Consider the following 21,334-nt stretch of genomic DNA (forward strand, 5'->3'; position numbering starts at 1 on the left):
GTCCTGGAGAGGAAGGTCTGTCAGATAGTCGAACCTTGGATTCAGGAGGAACAGTGGACCAGCTCTATATCCTTAGCAGGGTCCTGGAGGGTGCAAGGGAGTTTGCCCAACCAGTCCAATGTGTTTTGTTGACTTGGAAAAGGCGTTCGACCGTGTCTCTCGGGGAATCCTATGGGGGGTGCTCCGGGAGTATGGGGTACCGGACCCCCTGATAAGGGCTGTTCGGTCCCTGTACGATCTGTGTCAGAGTTTGGTCCGTATTGCCGGCAGTAAGTCAAGCCCGTTTCCAGGGAGAGTTGGATTCCACCAGGGCTGCCCTTTGTCACCGATTCGGTTCATAACTTTTATGGACAGAATTTCTAGAGGGGGTCCGGTTTGCTGGACTCGGGATTGGGTCACTGCTTTTTGCAGATGATGTTGTCAAGTATCTCGGGGTCTTGTTCACGAGTGAGGGAAGAATGGAGCATGAGATCGACAGGCGGATCGGTGCGGCGTCCGCAGTGATGCAGGCTCTGCATCGGTCTGTCGTGGTGAAAAAGGAGCTGAGCTGTAAGGCAAAGCTCTCAATTTACCAGTCGATCTACATTCCTACCCTCACCTATGGTGAGCTGTGGGTAGTGACCGAAAGAACGAGATCGCAAATACAAGTGGCTGAAAATGAGTTTCCTCCGCAGGGTGTCTGGGCTTTCCCTTAAAGACAGGATGAGAAGCTCAGTCATCCGGGAGGGGCTCAGAGTAGAGCCGCTGCTCCTCCGCATCGAGAGGAGTCAGATGAGGTGGCTCAGACATCTGATCAGGATGCCTCCTGGACGCCTCCCTGGTGAGCAGACCATGTACTCATTTTTACTGTTGATAACCCTTCATGATGAAATTCTTCAATAATATTTGGACATAATACATTTTGTTTAATTGGGAACTTAGTGAGGAAAAAATCCATAAGAGCTGAGAGCACAGAAACTGTGTCTGACAAAAGCATTCACACGAATGAGAGGACCATGGGCATGGGCTGTTAACTGTAAAAGGTTGAGAGGAGGTGGGACTTGAGGAAATCTCTTGGCAACAGTCTCACCTCAAGATTTTCTTTTATAATCGAGCGATTACTACACTGAACAGAAAATCTCATTATATGCAGATGACATGGTACTGTATATATCGGACCCAGAAAATTCTGTGCCTGCAGTCTTAGCAGCACTCACAGAATTTCAAAAGCTCTCTGGTCTCAGAATTAATCTGAATAAAAGTGTACTCTTTCCGGTGAATTCGCAAGCATATAATATTAGATTAGACACCCTTCCTTTTATCATTGCAGAACAGTTTAAATACCTCGGGGTAAACATCACAAGTAAACATAAAGCTCTTTATCAAAAAATTTAATCGTCTGTATGGAAAAAATTAAACAAGACTTGCATAGATGGTCAACCCTTCATCTCACACTAGCTGGAAGAATTAACACTGTTAAGATGAATATTCTTCCTAAGCTCCTTTTTTTATTTCAAAACATACCAATATACATTAATAAATCGTTCTTTAAGCAATTAGATTCAACAATAACCTTATTTATTTGGAATTCAAAACATCCACGCATCAAAGAGCGACCCTACAAAGACAAAAGGCAGAAGGCGGCATGGCTCTACCTAACTTCCAGTTTTATTACTGGGCAGCAAATATACAGTCGATAAGAACCTGGACACAAATAGAAGAACATACACAGGCATGGACCGCAATAGAAGTAAAATCCTGCAGTACTTCTTTGTATTCCTTGCTTTGTGCTCCAATAAACACACGTTATCGGCAATACACTAATAACCCAATTGTGCTCCACTCACTTAGAATCTGGAACCAATGTAGAAAGCATTTTAAGACGGAGAAGCTTCTTTCTGTGGCACCCTGCAAAAGAACCACCTCTTTCAACCCTCACAAACATATGCAGTTTTAATATCTGGAAAAATTTGGAATTAACTTGCTTAGAGACCTTTATATAGACAACGTCTTTGCATCCTATGAACAATTACATTCCAAATTTAACATTCCAGCTACAAATTTCTTTCACTATCTTCAAATCAGGAACTTTGTTAAACAGAACCTTCCAGATTTTCCTCATCTTGCACCCTCATCCACGCTGGAAAAATTATTGCTCAATTTCAAGGAGTTAGACTCCATCTCTACAATATATAAAATCCTTTTACAATCCCTTCCTTTCAAAGATCCAAGAGGACACTGGGAAAATGACCTCTCAATTAATATATCAGAAAAGGAGTGGAAAGTAGCAATGCAGAGAATTCACTCAAGCTCCATATGCATAAAGCATACAATTATACAACTCAAAATTATATATCGAGCACATCTGTCTCGACTAAAACTCTCCAAAATGTTTCCAGGGCATGATCCAACCTGCGAACGTTGCAACCAAGCCCAGCCTCACTAGGTCACATGTTCTGGGCCTGCTCCAAATTAACATTATTCTGGACAAAAATTTTTAATTACCTCTCAGACAGTCTTGGACTCACAATCCCTCCTAACCCATTAACAGCTGTGTTTGGGGTTCTTCCAGAGGGTCTTAAAGTGGAGAAAGACAAACAAATTGTGATTGCATTCACTACACTGTTGGCACGCAGACTTATTCTGATAAACTGGAAGAACCCAAACTCTCCTCTTTTAAGTCAGTGGGAAACTGATGTGTTATATTATTTAAAATTGGAAAAAATCAAATACTCAGTTAGAGGATCTGTGCAGACTTTTTTCAAAACATGGCAGGATCTAATCAGTAATATTTTGAAATGATTTTATAAAGCACAGAGAATTTGTTGATTTAGGTATTTTTACAAGCCTTAAATTTTACACCGTTTGGCTTGCTCTCTCTCTCAAGGGTGGGGATCGATCTGTTCTTAGCATAATTCTTTTTTTTTTGTAAAAACTTGATTGCTATGTATTGATTGTAATAAAATAAATAAATAAATAAATACTACACTGAATCAGTCTGTGAGAAAAGCATTTCTTGGGATCTGCCACGAGAAACTTCTTTTTGCTAGAAATCTCTGGGAACCAAAGGCTAGAGCTCCTAGTTTGACACCAATGGGTTTATTGCACTAAAACAATGCTAAGGTTATAAAGTGTCATACGCCCTGGCACTTGCATACCCCACTAACTCAAACAAGTCTTAGGATGTGAGAGGACAAATCACCTTTCTGATCGAGTTTACTTGATAATAAAAGACATGATGTGAAGTGCAGCATGTGAGCCAAAGGAGATCAGCAACTCGTTTGTAATTTCCAAAAGAAATATCCATCCACATAGTGCCAAACTATTAGTCAGAAATATTTTAGAAGAGTACAAAAATAAAATCCAAAAAAAAAAAAAAGATCTTTGTCTTGAAAATTACAAGTCATAAAGAAAGGAGTGCAGAGCAGAAGACAATAAAACCAGCGGTTAAACAAATCGGAGGACAAGAATGAAAGGGCAGATGAAAAGAAGATCTCCCTGGTACTGAGAATTACCAGGTTGATGGAACTGATCTTTGACTGTGTACATCATAAGGAAAAAAGACACAGACACAGGGAAAGGGCAAAAGGTCAACTGGAAAACACAAACCCTAAAGACTGGAGCCCACCGGTGTCAATGGCTTTACATTAGGTGCGTCTCCAGTTCAGATTTTCATTCCAGCCAGTTTTGTAATTAGTAGGCAGGCCTAGAAGATAATGAAACTTGGTATCTAATTTTATGGATTGCTAGTCCTTTCACTCCTCCAAGACAAATGTTTATTACATTATAGATTTTTAATTTCCCTAAAACATTATCTATACATTTGGTGTTCTGGAACAGATTTGTTCCTTTTGGTCCTTCCCTTCTCGCTCATTTATTTATGAGCTCATAGTTGGGAAATAAAATGTTTTTAAGAAATACAATCCTTTCTACTTTCAAGAGCATAGGTCTAAAACAATATAAATCTGAATAAAGTTTTACCTTTAGGTAAAGAAAATCAAATTGCATATTTTAGAGTAATCTATTTTCACTTTCTACAGAAGACAAATTTAGATTACAAAATTTTCTCTGCTACAGTTATAGATCCTCCTATACATCATTGCAAATTGGTCAAGCCATACAATAATGACTCAAGATAATTTTTGTTAAATTCAAGAGGACATTACCCTGAACACGGATACCAGGACTCATTTCTGGAACATTGCCTACAATTGGTGGCCCGGAAACCCACTAATAGTCCTGCGGAGTTTAGTATAAAAAAGTCCATGTGGAGCCATGACCATTAGAATGGTTCTGATTTGAATGACTTTAGCACTCACCTTTGAAGGAACTTCTTTTGCAGTTTAGGAGAGATGGACAATGGAGTTGGAATAGACCCTGATTAAGACATCAGTAGTAGAGGCAGCTACAAGGAGTTGTTCCAAAATACTATGCTTGCTACAATGACAACCCAAAGACTGTACTGGTGGACTCCAGCAGTAAGTTAACCACCAAAATAAACAAAGAGCTCACCTCCACAACACAACCGCGAGTGTCTCCAGATCGAAGCAGGTGGTACTGCCAAGCCACGTAAACTCCATATGTGTAAGAAGTTCAGTGAGGATGTGAACACAGGCTTTCTGATTTCCTCAGTGAGATTCTAGCAAACCCACTCAACAAGTCTGTCTGTTTGCTGCAAAGGCGCAGAAATCGTGACATCACTTAAGGATATTGTCAAGGGGTGAAACGAATATCTTAAAAATGGTTGGTATAATAAAGAGGTTAGTTTAATTAGGTATTGCAGACTAAACTCTACGATTCACTCATTAAGTATTCAAGGCTGTTTTTTTTTGTTCTTTCACTACTATAACTGTTTATTTTACTATTAATGAAGTTTTGCTTTTTAGTCCACAGTTCTAGAATTTTAATGTATTAACTTTCCCTTTAGTTAATGTTTTGGGTAACATTGATAGAGGTAATCTCATTGTTGTGTGATTATGGAATATGTAATGTTACTGTGTTGTTTTCCTCTATACATTGGCTTGTCTACCCTTTAATAAAATTCAGTTAAAAAAATAAATAAAGGTTGGTATGACCTACTTGGAGGTGACAGTACCAGAAGCATCCACTCACCCTTCTTCTCAGCCCGTATCAGTCGCTCCTACCAGTTTGAAGCACAAACTCTGGCCAGGAAACCCATTTCTGGCAGATTGCACTCACTCAGAGTGAACCATTTAAGATGAAATAAAACTTAAGACGCATGCTTATGGAGACTATGGGCATACTGGTTTCAGTTTCCTGCACAGTTAGCAGTACAGACATGATCTGGCACAAATGTACACAAACCTCAATAATTTACTGCAGACACAATTACAAATGAGTGGCATTAGAATATACCTTGGCAGTGTTGCAGCTCTGTGATTTAAACAGATTCAGAAGTGCATGGCATTTTACTGACTCCTCCTTAAAGGTTACTGTGAATAAATTACATTTTGTAAAGTATTTTATTGTAAACTCCACAGCTTAAATTTACTGTTAAGAACTCTACTGTCATTCTTTGTACCTTGCAGAAACCATATGGCAAATAACACAATGGCCTGGATTTTCAGACGTTCTTGTTTATCACAGCACAGGTAAATAGAAGGGAGTTTTTGGTGGTGAACTGAAAATTTCAGCATCCCTTTTTATGAAAGAACCTGGAGATTGGCAAGGAGTTTGCACATTGCTCAGACACACAAGTAAGAATTTCCCTGTACCTTACACAAGTGATAATACTACTACAACTGAGTATGTGCCTTTAATGTGATAGTGGCCATTACTCTTTTCTGGCTCATTTACCATCTTGTACAAATACACTGTAAACATCACATCAGTTGGAAAACGGAATCTAAATGCATCAGGATGAAAAAAACTATAAGCTATAGCCACAGACATGCACTTGAAGCTACTACCACTTTTCTCCTTACCACAGTACTGGAAGCACAATTTATTCATTTTTTTGTGTGTTTTGCTGGCCATTTGAAGTATTCCGCACAGGTCTGGATCACTCTTCATCAGTGCTTGCCAATACTATTATAAACTATTTCTGATTTGACAACTTGACAAAATGCTGTCCAGTCTACTAGGGTCAGCCATCAGGTTTCACTGCACAAGCTGTAAATGCAACTCCACCCTGTGCCTGGGGGCCAGAATACTGACTGCGATCAGAGCAGCTACTTCCTTCATTAACCCCTGGCAGATTCCCATTGTTCAACTATCCCTGAAGATGCCAGTAGGAAGCAGACAAGAGGAGCATTGTGTCAATCTATGAATGCAGGTTATCATAACCACGACACACCTTTCTTTAAGGAAAAACCTTTCATTAGTAAATACCATTGTATCTTACCCCACCCAAGCCCCCCATCATTCAATGCTGCCAGAGTTTTAAGATGAGACATCAAATATGCCAGATATCAAAACATTACATTTATTTCAGATAACATTCCTTCTCTTTCTTTTTCTAAGTGTACTTAGAACTACATTCTACTAATTATCATGGTTCAACCTGGGCTTGATATAAACAAATGGAGCTGAAAACTGATGTGCTCCTCCATGCATTCACAGTAGTGGACGTACACCAAAAACCAAACCTGAACAAGTGGCCAGTCCACTGCGGGGAAAACAAACACACAACCTCATGTACTTGTACAAAGTCGGGTTAGAGCTGCCAATTAACCCAAATGAAATGGGGGCAAAAACTGTAGTATCCAGGGACAAATCCGGTCAGAGACCAAGAGAAATTTCAAACTTCACTCAAATATTCACCAGCCTGGGATTTAAACTCCATTCAATTTAAACATTCAAAAAACAAAGAAAGACAAAGTAGCCTTTATTAAAGAAGGGCTGTATTTGTACTTAATGTAAGAGCTTTGATGCATTAGTACTGCAGTGGACATTTTGATAACTTTAGTTCAACATTTTCTAACATCAGAAATCAAATGGGTAGGATATTTAAATCCAGTTGGACAAGGGGCATTGGATATAGCTTTACATTGTAGAATTTCTGTGCTTTCTCCAGCCCACTTCTGTCCATCATTAACATGACAGTCAAAGCCGGGGAGGTTGGTGCTCTTATTACACCAGTTAACCTCTCAAGCTGATTGCAAATTGCTGAAATGAAAAACTGGATTCGAGTTTCTCCATAGATTTTTCATGAAGGCTCTAACCTTAATAAGCACATGATCCCACAATTAACCATCTAATTGTAAATTACCTCTAATCCACGTTTTATATGGTGTGCAAAAGACAAAGCCTGGGAAATCTTTCCACGATTGTCTGCATCTCAGTCCGCTGAAACAAACTCTCTAACGTTGCAGTTCCTTACTAGGGGGCAGGTTAACCCTCCTAAGCAGGCCATTGGTGCTAAACAATGCTCAAAAGCCTTGGCCCTTATATCTCATACAGTGCCAAGTGATTTTTATAAACAGTACACAGCAGAACACAAAGACCTTCACGGGAGCTGCAAGTTACTTTATTTTTTTCAGTACTAAAAAGATGTAGAGTGTTTAAATAAATTAAATATACAGCTCAGATATATTAAAAAGGCAGCCTCACACTAAAATATAAGAGATCCTTTTTAATGATGGACTGGTAAGGTAAATGAAAATAACAAAATGACAGATTCAGAGGCAGAGAAAGGAGAAAAAAAAATGAGTGTTGATGGTGTATGAAGAATATCCATTGGCATCACCACTGTGGGGCTCTAGATGGAGAATTCATTCTGGAACGGCCTGCAAAAATAAAGAATTGCATAAATTACATTACTTTCCACAAAATGAGATTTTTTTTGCCATTTATAATCCTGTTACAGCTTGATCACCCAGTCTTCCCTGGACACCAGTGGTTTACACTTGTTAGCTTATTATGACTTTAATGGTGTGGATAGAATTATCCAATCCAGTACTTAAAAGTAAACAGTTATAGCCAACATTTGACAATAGTGGTCCTGAGAAGGAAACATTTACTCATAACCAGTTTCTTTTATTCTATATGATTGTTGTAGTATAAGCAGTCAGTTTTAGTGTATTGAGATATTAGATATAATGGTAAAAAGAGGATACAGAAAATTAAAACATTAATATATCACTACTAACATATCAGGCATCTCAGTAAACAAGGATAAGTATAGGAGTACCTACTGTGTTTTTTAAAATGAATATTCACAAGTGCATTATAAGTTTTCATACACTGCATTATTTAAAAAAAATTGGCTTGTATGGCAAACCCTATAGGTACTGCTTCCTTCCACTTTTGTCATTGACAGATTCAAGTATTTGTGTGTGAATGTTTAAATGGTTTCAGCGCATACACACATAGCTACCATATGTAAATGTTTATAGTGTGCTATTAAAATTCAAAGAACATCTTCCCTGTGCAGGAATACCACAGTGCAATACATTCTTTTTGCTTATTTCCTGCATCTTACTTTCAACTTGGTGTTCTCTCTCTCTTATACATTTAAAAGTAATCTGTGTTTCTGGCAGCACTAACTTGAAATTATGCTGCTTTCTTTCTTTTTTTTTTTATTTTTTTTATAATTATAAAAACACTTTGATCAGTAACATGCAAAGCTGGACCAAAATGGACAAACTAGAAGACAGTTAAAATCTGTCAAATACTGCAGCAGGTGAATCACAAAAGCCAGAGCAAAATAATGTTTTTGAAATTGTTTCTAGGGTTACACCAAGTTCAAACAGACATAGTCAAAGACGTAATGGAATCTGAACAGTGGAATTTAAACATACTGTAAGTGAAGGTGAATTGTTACAGCATTGCAATGTATTTCAAAGTTGTTGGTTAAAACATGATGAGATTAGAGTTGTGTTATTTGAAGACTTGCATCCATATGACAATAACAACAGCATTTTCCTTTTAAATGTACCATGAACACACAAAACTATGACTTGAATTTGTTTATATCTTGCAATATCCATATAGTATCAACGGTTAATTTTCATCTCATTGATTTACTTTGCTATTAGTACAACTTATTGCATGCATGCAAGCTAAAATTCCTGGTGGAAAAAAACTGTTGATAGGGTAGTTGATGACCAAAAGAATGGCTATTATTCTAAAAAGGTTTTGGAGGTTTCAGGATTACTTCATCATTTATTGGTGTTAAAAACTGGGGCACCATTGTGTGTCACCAGAATATACATTTCCCAGTTACTCTGCAATAGCACAAGCGCAATCATTAAAAATCTCCCTAATCTGAGGGGGTAGTGATACATGGAAAAGCTCATGGGCTAATTATATTAATTAGTCAGAAACATAAAATACAACAGTCAAAGTTTAGAAGGCTGTAACAAGGATAACTGAACTCCAGGACCAAACAAACTTGAGAAACATACAGTGGAATCTCGGTTCACGAACGTCTTTGCACACATATAAATCAGTTTACGACCAAAAAGTTTGCCAAACTTTTGCCTTGGTTTACGACCACACACTCGGTATACGAACAGTGCCTTGGTTTACGACCACACACTCGGTATACGAACAAGCCAGTTTCCCTTTCGGTTTGTACATGTTCTGTCTCTCCCTGTGCATTTCACGAGCGAGCAAGCAAACGAGAGAGAGGCGCGCGGACACACACACAGGGGCTAGAGAGAGGCGCACACACACACACAGGCGCTAGAGAGAGGCGCACACACACAGGAGCGTGCTAGAGAGAGGCACACACAGGCGCTCAGCTCGCGAAAGAGAGACACACGCACACACGAAAAAGAGAGAGGGAGGGCTGGACGCATAAAGTAGAAAAGGCTTGTTTTTGTTTTCAGTTCTATTTACAGCGATCGGTTCATAGAGTGCATTGTGGCAATGTTACTTTTCTTGGTGGTTTATTAAATTACGGATTTTTCAAATGTTCATTTTTTTCCCTGTGCATAAAACTCAAAAATAAAAGTGTTTTTAGCGAGCGGTTCCTAGCACTATAGCGTGAACTCTTGCACTGTTAGTTTTCTCTGTTGTTCAAGGTTTTCTCAGTGTTTTTCAATGTTTTTACATTTAGTTTACTATTACACTGTGCATTCTATGGTATCATTAACTATATTTGTGCTTAAAAACTAAAAAAATATATATTTACATACAATTCGTTTGGTCTGGAATGGATTAATTGTATTTACATACAATCCTATGGTGGAAATTGCTTCGGTTTTAGAACGAATTTTGGCCGTAAACCGAGGTTCCACTGTATACGCAAAATAATACTGATAATACAGATGTTAAGAAAGAGTACTACATCTTACAAAGAAACATAACTTGGTAGTTTAACGAATTAACATGTTATTAATTATAAAATATACTTCATCTTTTTTATTTATATTATATGGTACAGGTAAGAGAAATGTTTTCACATTTTCCTAAGTAATGCGTGTTATCTTCTTATATAATATGCTACTGTGGTTGTCCGTTTGTCTGTCTGGGATATTAAATCACCTGTAGCTTGCAAACCGTTTGAACTATTGACCTGAAATTTGGCACAGATATACTACGTGATGTCTACTATCCACTTTTGGGGTGACGATTGACTTCCAAGGTTATTCCTCTTTTTATATTTATTATATTTTATTGCAGAATCAACTCTCGGCAGCAGCCAGCAGGGCAGCCGTGCAGCACATACGTACGGGTGCCGTTCTCATCCCTACCACCTGCGTCATCACTTCCCCTTCCTCTTAATATCTTAAACATTCTTGAAGCAGATTGAAGACTTAAGTGCCAGCTTAAGTGAAAAATTAAAGAAAATGTACTAAGTAATTGCAACAAAAACACTGACTTTTAATGCAAAGAGATGTAGACGAAAGAAGAGAAGAAGCGGGCCGCTAGGGTGGAGAAAAGAGCTGCTCAGGAAATAGCAAGCGCATTAATCTCTGAGCAAATGAAAGCTAAACGTACAGTGAAAGAGTATGAAGACTAGGAATGCTCAAGTCAAGTGTATTTGTGCAGTGTGCCATTACTGGTATCTACTAATAGAAAATAGCACAACGAGCCAACATTAGTAATGAGAAAAAGTAATAAATGAAATGTTTGTCATTCCCATATTTCTTTGAGGTTATTGTTGAGGTTATTAGGTACAACAGTACTAAAGCACTTGCCTCATTTAACATTTCACTTTTGTATTTACAGTACTCACAATGAAGTATTAGCCATAACTTTTTTTAGTATATTTGATAATAAAGACATTGCTGTTGATTGTATAAACACGATAATATAAGACTGGCGAGTTAAAGTTTTGCAACATAAGTATATTTTGTAAAATTTCAGCCTCAATGGCACAAGATACTTTAGTCACCTTACTAGGTCTCCAGTTTTGCAGCTCTAAAGTGGTGCATTTCATACAAATGAGAGATGAATATTTTTTTGCTTAATTAACTAAATCATTATTTTTCTACTGTACAACCTATAATTGGCATACCAGTCACTGTATATACTTTTTTTTAACAAAATGTCTTATTATATTTTATAGTGGTGCAAGGCTTCCAGCCATTTATGAAAACAAAGTTATATGAAAGAGTCTGTACTTCTTAAAAGCATAGTAAAACTTAGGATTTAAGCAGGGCTGTTAAAAAGCTCCTTTCCTGCCAAATCCATCTTTAAAGAATGCTTGCTTATTCATGGTACATCACATAAAAATGTTTAGAATCATTAGCAATGGTGGTCCTTCGTTGTTTACATATCATACACATTAATCTGTGTGTGCAGGACGGCCAACAGACTGAACTGTTAAGGGTGACAACAATTAATCTCAGCACCATTTAGGGGCAAAGAGACTAAATAAAGTACAGCAAACTTGACACATGGGAAGTCTGAGAGTAGGAAGATTCTTTAAAGAGGCATTTGAACATGACTGGTCTACACATTGCGTCATCAATTTCCTTGGCAGTTCTTTAGAATTACTACAAGTACTAAAACAGTACAATACAAAGAATGCAGTTGCTCGCTTACATTTACAAATATACATACTGAATGGAAACATAATCTAGTGCCCCCCCTCCCCGAAAAAAAAGAGTAAATCCATAGCAGTGTGACATCACAAGTATGTAAATCTTGGCCAGAGTCTGGGCACTTTATATGTAGTATAAAAGGACCTGGGCCTTTAAACAAATCTGAAGAGACTAATAGTAGTTTGGGTCATGTTGAGGACTTTCATTTTCAACCAGGTGTTGATTTGTACTAGTCTATTTAATCAGAAGAACAGTGTGATTTAGTGAGGTGTGAATAACAATTTAAAACAGCAGTGAAGTTGTTGAGAAGGCCGTATAAACTTATTTCTAACCTAAAATAATATATAGTGGCTGGTAACAGAAGAGGCAGGATGGGACCAGAAAACTGGACCTTCTACACATCTGTGTTGCCCTATGACATATAATTTCCTTGTTTCGGTAACTGCCAGAGAAAAACTGTTTATTCTGTTTTAGGAAACTGTTCACCCAAATGACACTACTAAGTCCCCCCCCCGTCTGAAGCCTCTTCTTTCAGTGTCCAACAATAGTTGGCCAGCATGGATGGATTCCACTTGCCCTGATACTGATTTTACCATTGTTGCAATGTCCTGGTGAAACCTTTCATCATGTTCATCACTGACTGCACCATGATAAGTAGAGAAAAATTCCAAATGTCAAGGCAGAAATATCATCTTTAGCAACATGTTGCACTTTATGGTTTTGTATACGTAAAGCTTGTTGTCAATCAAAAAAAATTTTCAACATCATCTCTGACAACATCCCCTTTCAAGAGATTTCCTCTGGCCCCCAATGACAGATCTTCAAACTGCTTGTTATTGATGACGTGTCTAATTTGTGGACAATCAAAAAATGCTTTTTTTTCTGTGGAAACATTTGTCTCTAATATCAAAACCTTCCCTGTTCAGCACATTCACAAAATTTTCCATCATTCCAAGTTTTACAGGAGGAGGAGGCAAAATATATTTGTTGGGTCAACAAGTGTTTTTATGTGCCACACTTCTCTATGATGGAACCAAATGCTTACAAGGCAGCAAGTTCTTTTAGTGTAATGAGACCCTTTCACACCGCAGTCTCATTTGTAAACAAAACAATAGGAATTAGTATATCGAAGCAGCATTCCTAGTAACCGTGCCACTACTTTTAGATCACCACAGAAGTTCCAGATATAGTTGTTTTACTGTACATGTATATATGATATAATAATAGAAGAATTTTGCAATCAGCAGGTCAAAATCCGTAAGATACACCATAAAGCATTCAGTCTTTGTTTTCTAGTATATTTAATATTTTAAGTTAACTGGACACTTACATTTGTAGGCGTTACGTATCACAGATGTTTTACTTCTTATTAAACATTATAGAAAAAGACACTGTTCTGTTATGCATGTTGTATGAGGTACTAGGTACTAGACATACAAAGGTTTTGAAACCTATAGTATATCAATAGAAAAATATAATTTCTCATTTGAAAACATACCGTGCTTCATCAAATATTCTTGTGCCCCAATGACTATGCAGTACTGTGGTTAAAATGAAAAAACTTTTTGTGCTTTTCCAAAGCATTAAAGAAGAGTGTACCATGTCTACTGTTATAGTAAGAAATTACAGGAAAAAACATTATCTAGATGTAGATGCTCTATTAAAAGTGAGAACAGACAGATGCATGAGGCTTAATAAAAACAGACATGAAACTATTGTAAAGTTAATGCAGCAATTCAAAAAAATAGGATATGTTTCTAGGATTCTTGATGCAGAATTTGGAAGCAAGCAAGTTATTTATGTGACTGCAAACATTACTCAAAATGTTAAAAATGTGCACGTTAATAAGAACACTGCTGTGTCTTCTTATTCATCATACATTTCTTGGAGTGAAGAACACATTACTTGAGGAATAACAATGTTTTTTAATTTTTTGATCCACGTAAATGAAAAAAAATATTTGTTCTTTTAAATGGTAAGCAACAAGAAAAAAGGAAGTAAAATCTGGTGCTTTTTCTTCAGTTTATACTACATCATACATACCAATACACTCCCATGGCATTGCTACGGCCACAAAAACAACATTACCTTCTACAAGTGAAAAAATTAAAATGTAAAGCAATTCTAACTTTTAGAGAAGGCATATATGATTGGCACTATGTGAAATTTATTGATGTAGTGATTGATAGGCAACAGTGTTTGGTAACAGAAACCCACCATTTTCATTATGCTGTCTTCAGAGAACTAATGCTTACTTTAATCGTCTACATATTCAAATGGCTCTGGGGCTTCTGGCTCCTGCTCTTCCTCTTCAATCTTGGGCCCATGAGCTGCTACTGGCTCAACTAGTTCCTCTTCTTCTTCACTGGTATCTTTCATAATAATAATTCCACCAATGTGCAGCTGACAATGAATGCCAAAAATAGAAAATTTTAAATGAAAAATAAAAAGAGGCAGATATAAAACTGCAATAATAGGAAAAAAGTAAGCACTCTGTGACACAGTTGATAAAAAATATGAGCAGCTCAAATAGATTAGCAATCATGTACTCTGCCCTACCGCAATAAAGGTTTTACATAAAAATCCTTAGTTCCTCTAACTATTTAAACATTTATTACTGTACACTATTGCTTTATTTACTGATGTTAAGGTCTGTTTGTTCCTATTTTCACTTGGCTGTTGTTTTATCTACTAAATTAGCTGAAATAATAAAAATGAGGAATAACAAAAAAGACGGAAGACAGGGAAGTGAACTAAAGTTCACTTAAACAAACTAAGTTGATTTAAAACATCCTTAAAACCTCTATGAATACAGAGGAATCCAATTAAAGGAGAAAAGAACTTACAGGCTTGAATGGCTGGTAGCGGCAGGTCTCAGGCATGCTGAGCACTTTGAGCTGTGCAGGCATGACCCGGGCGGGGTTCTCCAACAGCTGGAAGTTTGGCTCTGGCTCTTTCTTCTTCTCCTTTTCATCATCCTTTTTCTCCTTCTCAGATTCTTCCTGTGATGGAACCATACAAGGAATGAGTGCTTTTATGACAGATTGTTTACATGACCCCATATGACAGCTGAGACCTCAGTGTGTGGAATATGTCAAATGCGGGAATGGCTTTTCATTTCTTAACACACTTTCATTTTTCTAGTTATGTTATATACATAACTGCAAAAAGCTCACTCCTCACTGCATACTCTGAAAAAAGATGAAAACATTTTTACCAAGTAAAAGACAAGCACCATACATAGCTACATGACCAAGAATACAAGAAAGAAAAATAATAACATGAAACTGCACTGTACAGATTTTATGCTTTGTTTACAGGCTGAAACAACACATTAAAAAAAAACTGTGAAGTATAATTGTTGACTATTTTTTGTGTACTTGTCAGATGCACTGTATTCAACAAACAGCAGTTCTTTACAGAAACACACAATGCTGCTTAATTTAAAAGTTTAGTATATCCTCTTCAGTGAACAAAATTTAGATGGAGCAATTAGATGAAAAAAAATCATCTCATCCATCACCTGGGACCTCATGTATAAATGGTGACTGCACACAAAAATGTTGTGTATGCTGGTTTCGAAACTTACTTCAAGATGTATAAAAACTAAACTTGCCGTAAAGCCACGCATATTTTGACAGCAGCCTCACACTGTGCATACACAAGTTTCTGCTTGGTTTTGTAAACTGGTAGCACTCAGTGTCAAAGCAGTGTTACTGTGATATGCTTTTCTTTTTTAGATTCACATCTATGATGCGGGTTTTATCAAATACACCAAAATTAATTACATATCATTTACAAATGTAATTCACTTGATTGTAATCAATCTGTAACAACATAATGGGGCATGGAATGGCCAAACTATTCCAGCTACCATGGCTGCTTAGCGTTGTTAGAACACATTGCCAATGGAAGAATTAGAAGAAAGCACATATTTATAGATGATAATGACTGGCTTCTAAGTCAATTTCGATCTCCAACAGTTAACGTCTTGGAGCTTTGCGCTGAACTGGCCCAGGCTTTTTAAAGGCAGACTTTAAGGAATTGTACTCTACCTGGTCCTTCGACGGTTCCACCCACCCTCAGTTTTTTTTTTTTTAGCTACTGGAGCTTTTCAACGTGAACTTGCTGACCAATCTGTTATTTCTCAGTCATCACTGAGTTGCCCCATGCCAGCTGTATGGTATTATCCACTTGTCATTCAGATATACAAGATTTCCTTACACTGCAGTTGAACTGGGAAACAAAGAGAAATTCGCAGCAACATCTAGTTTTCCAAATGTGATTGGAGTGGTCACCTGCACGCACATTGCGATTGCAATGGACAAGTTTCATCAGCCAAGGATGAATCACCAAAAGAATGAGTTGGCATTACATCATATATAGCATGAGTGCCTATAAAAACGGCAGCTCCGCATAGTCACATGTGCTTTTTCCAACTAGTGTGGCGACATGCAAGCAGTCCTTTAAAGGATAAAGAGCAGAGAATCGATCCGTTGTGGTGCTTGGCACTGACGCTACACTATAAAGGTGCCTACAGAGAATGAATTTGCTTATGTAAATAGAAAGTATTTCCATTATATTAATGTGCCGCTCTATAGTGCACAGAATGTGTGTTGCATTGTGCAAGCATGTAGCATGCTGCATATATAATGTGGCACACAATCTTGGCTTGCCCGAAACTGAAGAGACACTGTATGATGAACATGACCCACCAAATGATCAATCAAATCGGACAGCTTTACAACTTCGTTTGGATGTAATTAGCACAATGTAAAAACAGGTAATCAGACACAGCATTTATTTTTTAACCAATTCATTTAATTTGTGGTTAATATCACATAGTTCAGCGGCCATATATCTTACAGCATCCACTCTTCCATTTTGTGACTCAGAACAGTGTCCGTCTACATATAGCCAGATGGTCGCCCAGTGGTTTCCGAGGCAGAGGTGTATGTGCAGCCATAGCCAGAAGACATGCTCGGCACGGCAGCACCATCATGCCATCGGCACGGGGGTCAGCTTTTGTAATATTGTCTGAAACAGAATAAACAAATGACAGGATGCGACTCTCATTTACACGTCGACTGTGATATCTGACCACTACTTTTTTTTTTTTTGCGACTTTCTGAACTTGAACTTTCAACTGTTTCTGCCACACTTTGTTGCTTAGATCACTGCTTAAGCCAACAAATAGACCTTCTTCTGCAAGGAATCTTGGTGTCATTTTGTATTTTTATTCTGGTTTACTGTCTCTTATTCTGATTAAAAATGTATTCTGTATTTTACCTTTTATTTAGTGTATATACTGATATTTTCTATCCAATGTTGTATTTCTGATCTTTTTTTTCTGTTTTTTGTTATTTTTCATTTGAGCATGCGAAAAATAAATATAAATAAAATGTTACACAAGTCTAACTTGTTGTTTAACTCTTTATTTGGATTATGTCATTCTAAAACTCTACTTTTCTAGTTGGATTTTCTTCAAACATTTTGATGTTACCTTGCTTGTGTTTTTCAGAATATTGTCATGCTACAGAGAGAATAATGTTATAGCTTTACATCACCAAGGGATGGCATGAAATTCTACTAAATAATCTTAATACACAGTATAATTCAATGTTGATTCAGCTCCTTCATGTAAAGATGAAACAAAGCATCACCAAACATGATACTACCATCTTAATATTTAACTGATGGCAAGTTCTTGCTACAGAATGCAGTGTTAGCTTTTCTTTCAGAAATAATGGCTTATTATGTTGTTTATTAACTGTCCTTAATACATTGATCCATTACTCTTAAAAGATTGTGCAGTTGAAAACGAATATTATTTAAGTAGCAACCAAATTCCTGTTAGTAAGCAGTGGTTTCTGCCTTGTTGCCCTGTCTCGGATCCAGTTCTCACCTTCCTCGTTTTTCTGACGTTGGGGTCAATAAAAGGGACCACAGATAAGAGAGGGTTTGCAAATCACAAGATGGTGTTCTAAAGTTTTTCTGAATTTTATGTTTTCTTGGTTATAGCAAAAAAACAAGTTCCATACTTTTATTTATTTGAAAACTATAGCTCTGACAATAATTCAGCTGTACCGCTCCTCAAAACCCTTTTACCACCCGAGATGACACAATTATAATATGTACTGCTGATCCGTAGAGCAACAGCCAAAGAGTAAAATAATAAACAGACCAGAGAGAAAGTGACCAACAGTACTTTCCTACTAGGCACAAAGAGACAGAAACTAAAACATATTCTGATATTTAGACAACCATGCACTGAGAAGCCCAATTTCTCTCTTTACAAAACCCCCCAACAAGTAAATCAGTAATACACAAATAACAATTATATAAAAAGTGATAATATACAATGTAAAAAAGTCTTTGAAATGTGCACAAGTTTGATAATTTGGAGCTGGACAGTTCGACATCCGTGGCAGAGCGATGGGCACTGAGCAGGCTCCTGTCAATAATGAAAAATCCACTGCATCCACTGAACAGGATCATCTCCAGACAGCGGAGCAGCTTCAGCAACAATTATTGTCTGTCTGTTATACTTCCATTGTTATCACTCTTTAATATTGTTCTTTATCAGTATGCTGCTGTTGGAGTATATGAATTTCCCATTGGGATTAATAAAGTATCTAACTAATTATTCTCTCTTCGTCGAAACCAGACAAAATAACATCCACGGACCCTTTTCACAGGTCCAACAGGCCCTCACTTGAGTTCATCTTTGCTGCTCCAACCATTCGATAACCTTTTCCTTTATGTATTAATGAACCAAAGTTCATCTAATGGCTTCCTGCAGGCAGTGTATTTCCTTTAATGCCAGCACTTTTTCTTCTCCCCCTCTGGCACTGCCCTATCTTATTTTTGGCTGAAATTTCTTTTAACTGCATATTTAATTATCTTTAGGACATTAAACAAATGAAATAACACCACTAAAAATGTACATTTATTTATTTGGCTGACGCCTTATCCAAGGCGAATTATAACATTTATGATACAATTGGTTACATTTCTTTTGGTTTTCCAATTGGAGCACAGGTAGGTCAAGTGACTTGCACACAGTCACATAGTGTCAGTAGAGGGATTTGAACCCATAATCTTAGGGTTTAAAGTTCAAAGTCTTAACCACTATACCACACTACCTTGAAAATGTAGAAACTCTGACAGGGAGCAATTACTTTTTCATGCCAATGCTGCAGTCTGTCCATCTGTTACACGATAACTTGTGAACTACTGGCTTTAGAACTTTGACCTTGGTTTTCTAAATAATAAAATGGTGCCAGAATAGAAACATTCAATGTGCTCTATATAAACCACCTAAGATTTAGGACTGTAGGTCCACGTGTTTCCCTACTAAATGATAAAATAGTCAACTGCATTGCTTTTTTCACAACACAGTTGTGGGAGCCCTGTACTGGGGGCACAGGGGACCTCTCCTATCTTTCTTACGTTCATCGACTTCTTTCTAATTTCTTGAATTACTTATGAGTTATTCTTTACGCCTGTCGGATACACTGCTATTGTCGACTATAATAGACATTCTGTTGAGTCATTACTCTGCACTTCTTGTGTCCCTGGAATCTCCTTGTCAGCCCTATAATGTGTCACAATATAAAGACTAAACAGTTAATGAAATGAGATGAAGTGTTAATAAATTAAATTATCTGAAAAAAAGTAAATGGTAAATTATACACCTATGCCATCCATTTTCTAACCTGTTTACACAATTCATATATGGGTGGCCAGTAATCAATAGTGAGAGTACTAATTAATTTTAATTTTACAAGTACATATATAGATTGCGACAGAAATATGCAAGCTGATTTCTGGATCAAAAACAACCCCTCATTTCACTTTATGCCTTACACTGTGTCATTTTTCTCAGTGTGTCTGCAACAACATGCTTAGTTCTCACATTTGTCATGTACTGTACTGTACATACTTGTACTGTTAAAAGTACTGAGTTACCAGAAAAAGAACTGTACATGTTGTCTACTCAAAAAAACTTGTTAAAATGAACAGAAGTTAAACAGAACTTAAATTTAAACTATCTAGATTTTGTAAAAATGCCTTCTAACCAACAAGATCCACTTAAAAAAAAAAAAAAGACATTTAGTGATAACCTAATAATATACAATACACCATCAAATAAAAACAAGTTGCCTAAATTAAAATAAAAAATGCCTTCAGTCCACCACTGATATATCTCCGTTAGCTATCTACTTCACTTCAACTTTTATGGTGATTAATGAAGTCTGAAGCAAATCTGCTTCTTCAAATAAGCTTGAAGTTAATAAATTATGCCAGTCACATCGGTTTCCAAAACAAAACTGAATTCAAGTCCTTCATGCATTACTTTCCTCTGTTACAGTTACAAACCAATGCAGATACTGGGTGCCTGAGGATACAGATAGAAGACTGTCAACTATCTATCTTATGAAATGAGGATTATATTGAGACACTATCTAAAGAAAAAAAACTGGCTAGAAATAAACAGAATGAAAAGTTGGGTTGATGCTATGTATAGAGTTTATAATATATTACAGAGATAATTAACTGTGCTGCCTTATGTCTTGTATACACAGATTTTTACTAAGGATATCAGCAATTTACAAGCCCTCAGAAACTATGAAAGACAAAACTTTGCGTCATAATGGCAAACTGGGGATGTGGGTGTTAAAACTTAAGCTGCCGAAAACTCATTTCAAATGCAGATTAAATTCTATTTAAGGACATGGAAATTGAGGATTTGCCTTGTTTAAGATGAACACAATATTTTGTAAGTAAAATGAAAAAGAAGGAGTGAGCACATGTATGAATCTAAAGTTGTTTATAACTGGGGTACTTACCACCTCCATTTTCTCCTCATCTTTTTCTTTCTTCTCCTTCTCCTTCTCTTTCTTTTTTGCTTTAGCAGTGATGGACAAGACTGCTGTGGAAACCTAGTACAGAGGAGGAAGCAAAAATAAGACTGAAGAAAGCAACTTGTGGAAAAATGTATAAAAGCATAATCAGATCCTTACTATAACATTTCTACAGAAATAGTAGATATACTCAATTAAATTTTTCTTATTAACTACACTTCCAATAATGAACACAGCAAGCTATTTAAAGATTACACATTTACTATGAGCATAAATTTTACAGAATTCTTCTTAGAATGATAAAGGCAAAAATGTATTCAACCAAAGCACAGATAAACAGGGGCCAAGGCTCTGTTTCTTCTTGTTGTGGTTATAGGTTAGCTCGTAAGCCCTTCACTTGTCACTTTGTTTTTAAAGCTACCTCCATCATAGCAGTGGCATTGCAATCTAGATTGAGTTTCTGGAAGAATGATTTTTCATCTGTAAGCAGCGAACATGGCGAGTAATATGTAAATAGCAAGTGAATAATTG

The 21,334-nt window shown here is 36.9% G+C and overlaps 1 protein-coding gene across 2 annotated transcripts in view; it reads right to left on the reverse strand.

Annotated features, from left to right (window-relative positions):
* Positions 1 to 7,553: 7,553 nt before the first annotated feature.
* Positions 7,554 to 21,334, reverse strand: part of psmd1 (proteasome 26S subunit, non-ATPase 1) — a 190,908-nt gene continuing 177,127 nt past the window's right edge. Inside the window, exons 23-26 of one of the 2 annotated variants that reach the window (XM_039766396.1) lie at positions 20,789 to 20,881; positions 14,783 to 14,938; positions 14,192 to 14,339; positions 7,554 to 7,727 (exon numbers count right to left, since the gene is read on the reverse strand). In XM_039766396.1, coding sequence (XP_039622330.1) covers positions 14,193 to 14,339; positions 14,783 to 14,938; positions 20,789 to 20,881 — 396 coding nt within the window. In that variant the 3' untranslated portion in view covers positions 7,554 to 7,727; position 14,192. Of the gene's footprint in view, positions 7,728 to 14,153; positions 14,340 to 14,782; positions 14,939 to 20,788; positions 20,882 to 21,334 lie in introns of both variants that reach the window. The other variant, XM_039766405.1, reaches the window with a different exon arrangement.

Source organism: Polypterus senegalus, chromosome 1 (genome assembly GCF_016835505.1).
Source record: "Polypterus senegalus isolate Bchr_013 chromosome 1, ASM1683550v1, whole genome shotgun sequence".
NCBI classification, from domain to species: Eukaryota; Metazoa; Chordata; class Cladistia; order Polypteriformes; family Polypteridae; genus Polypterus; species Polypterus senegalus.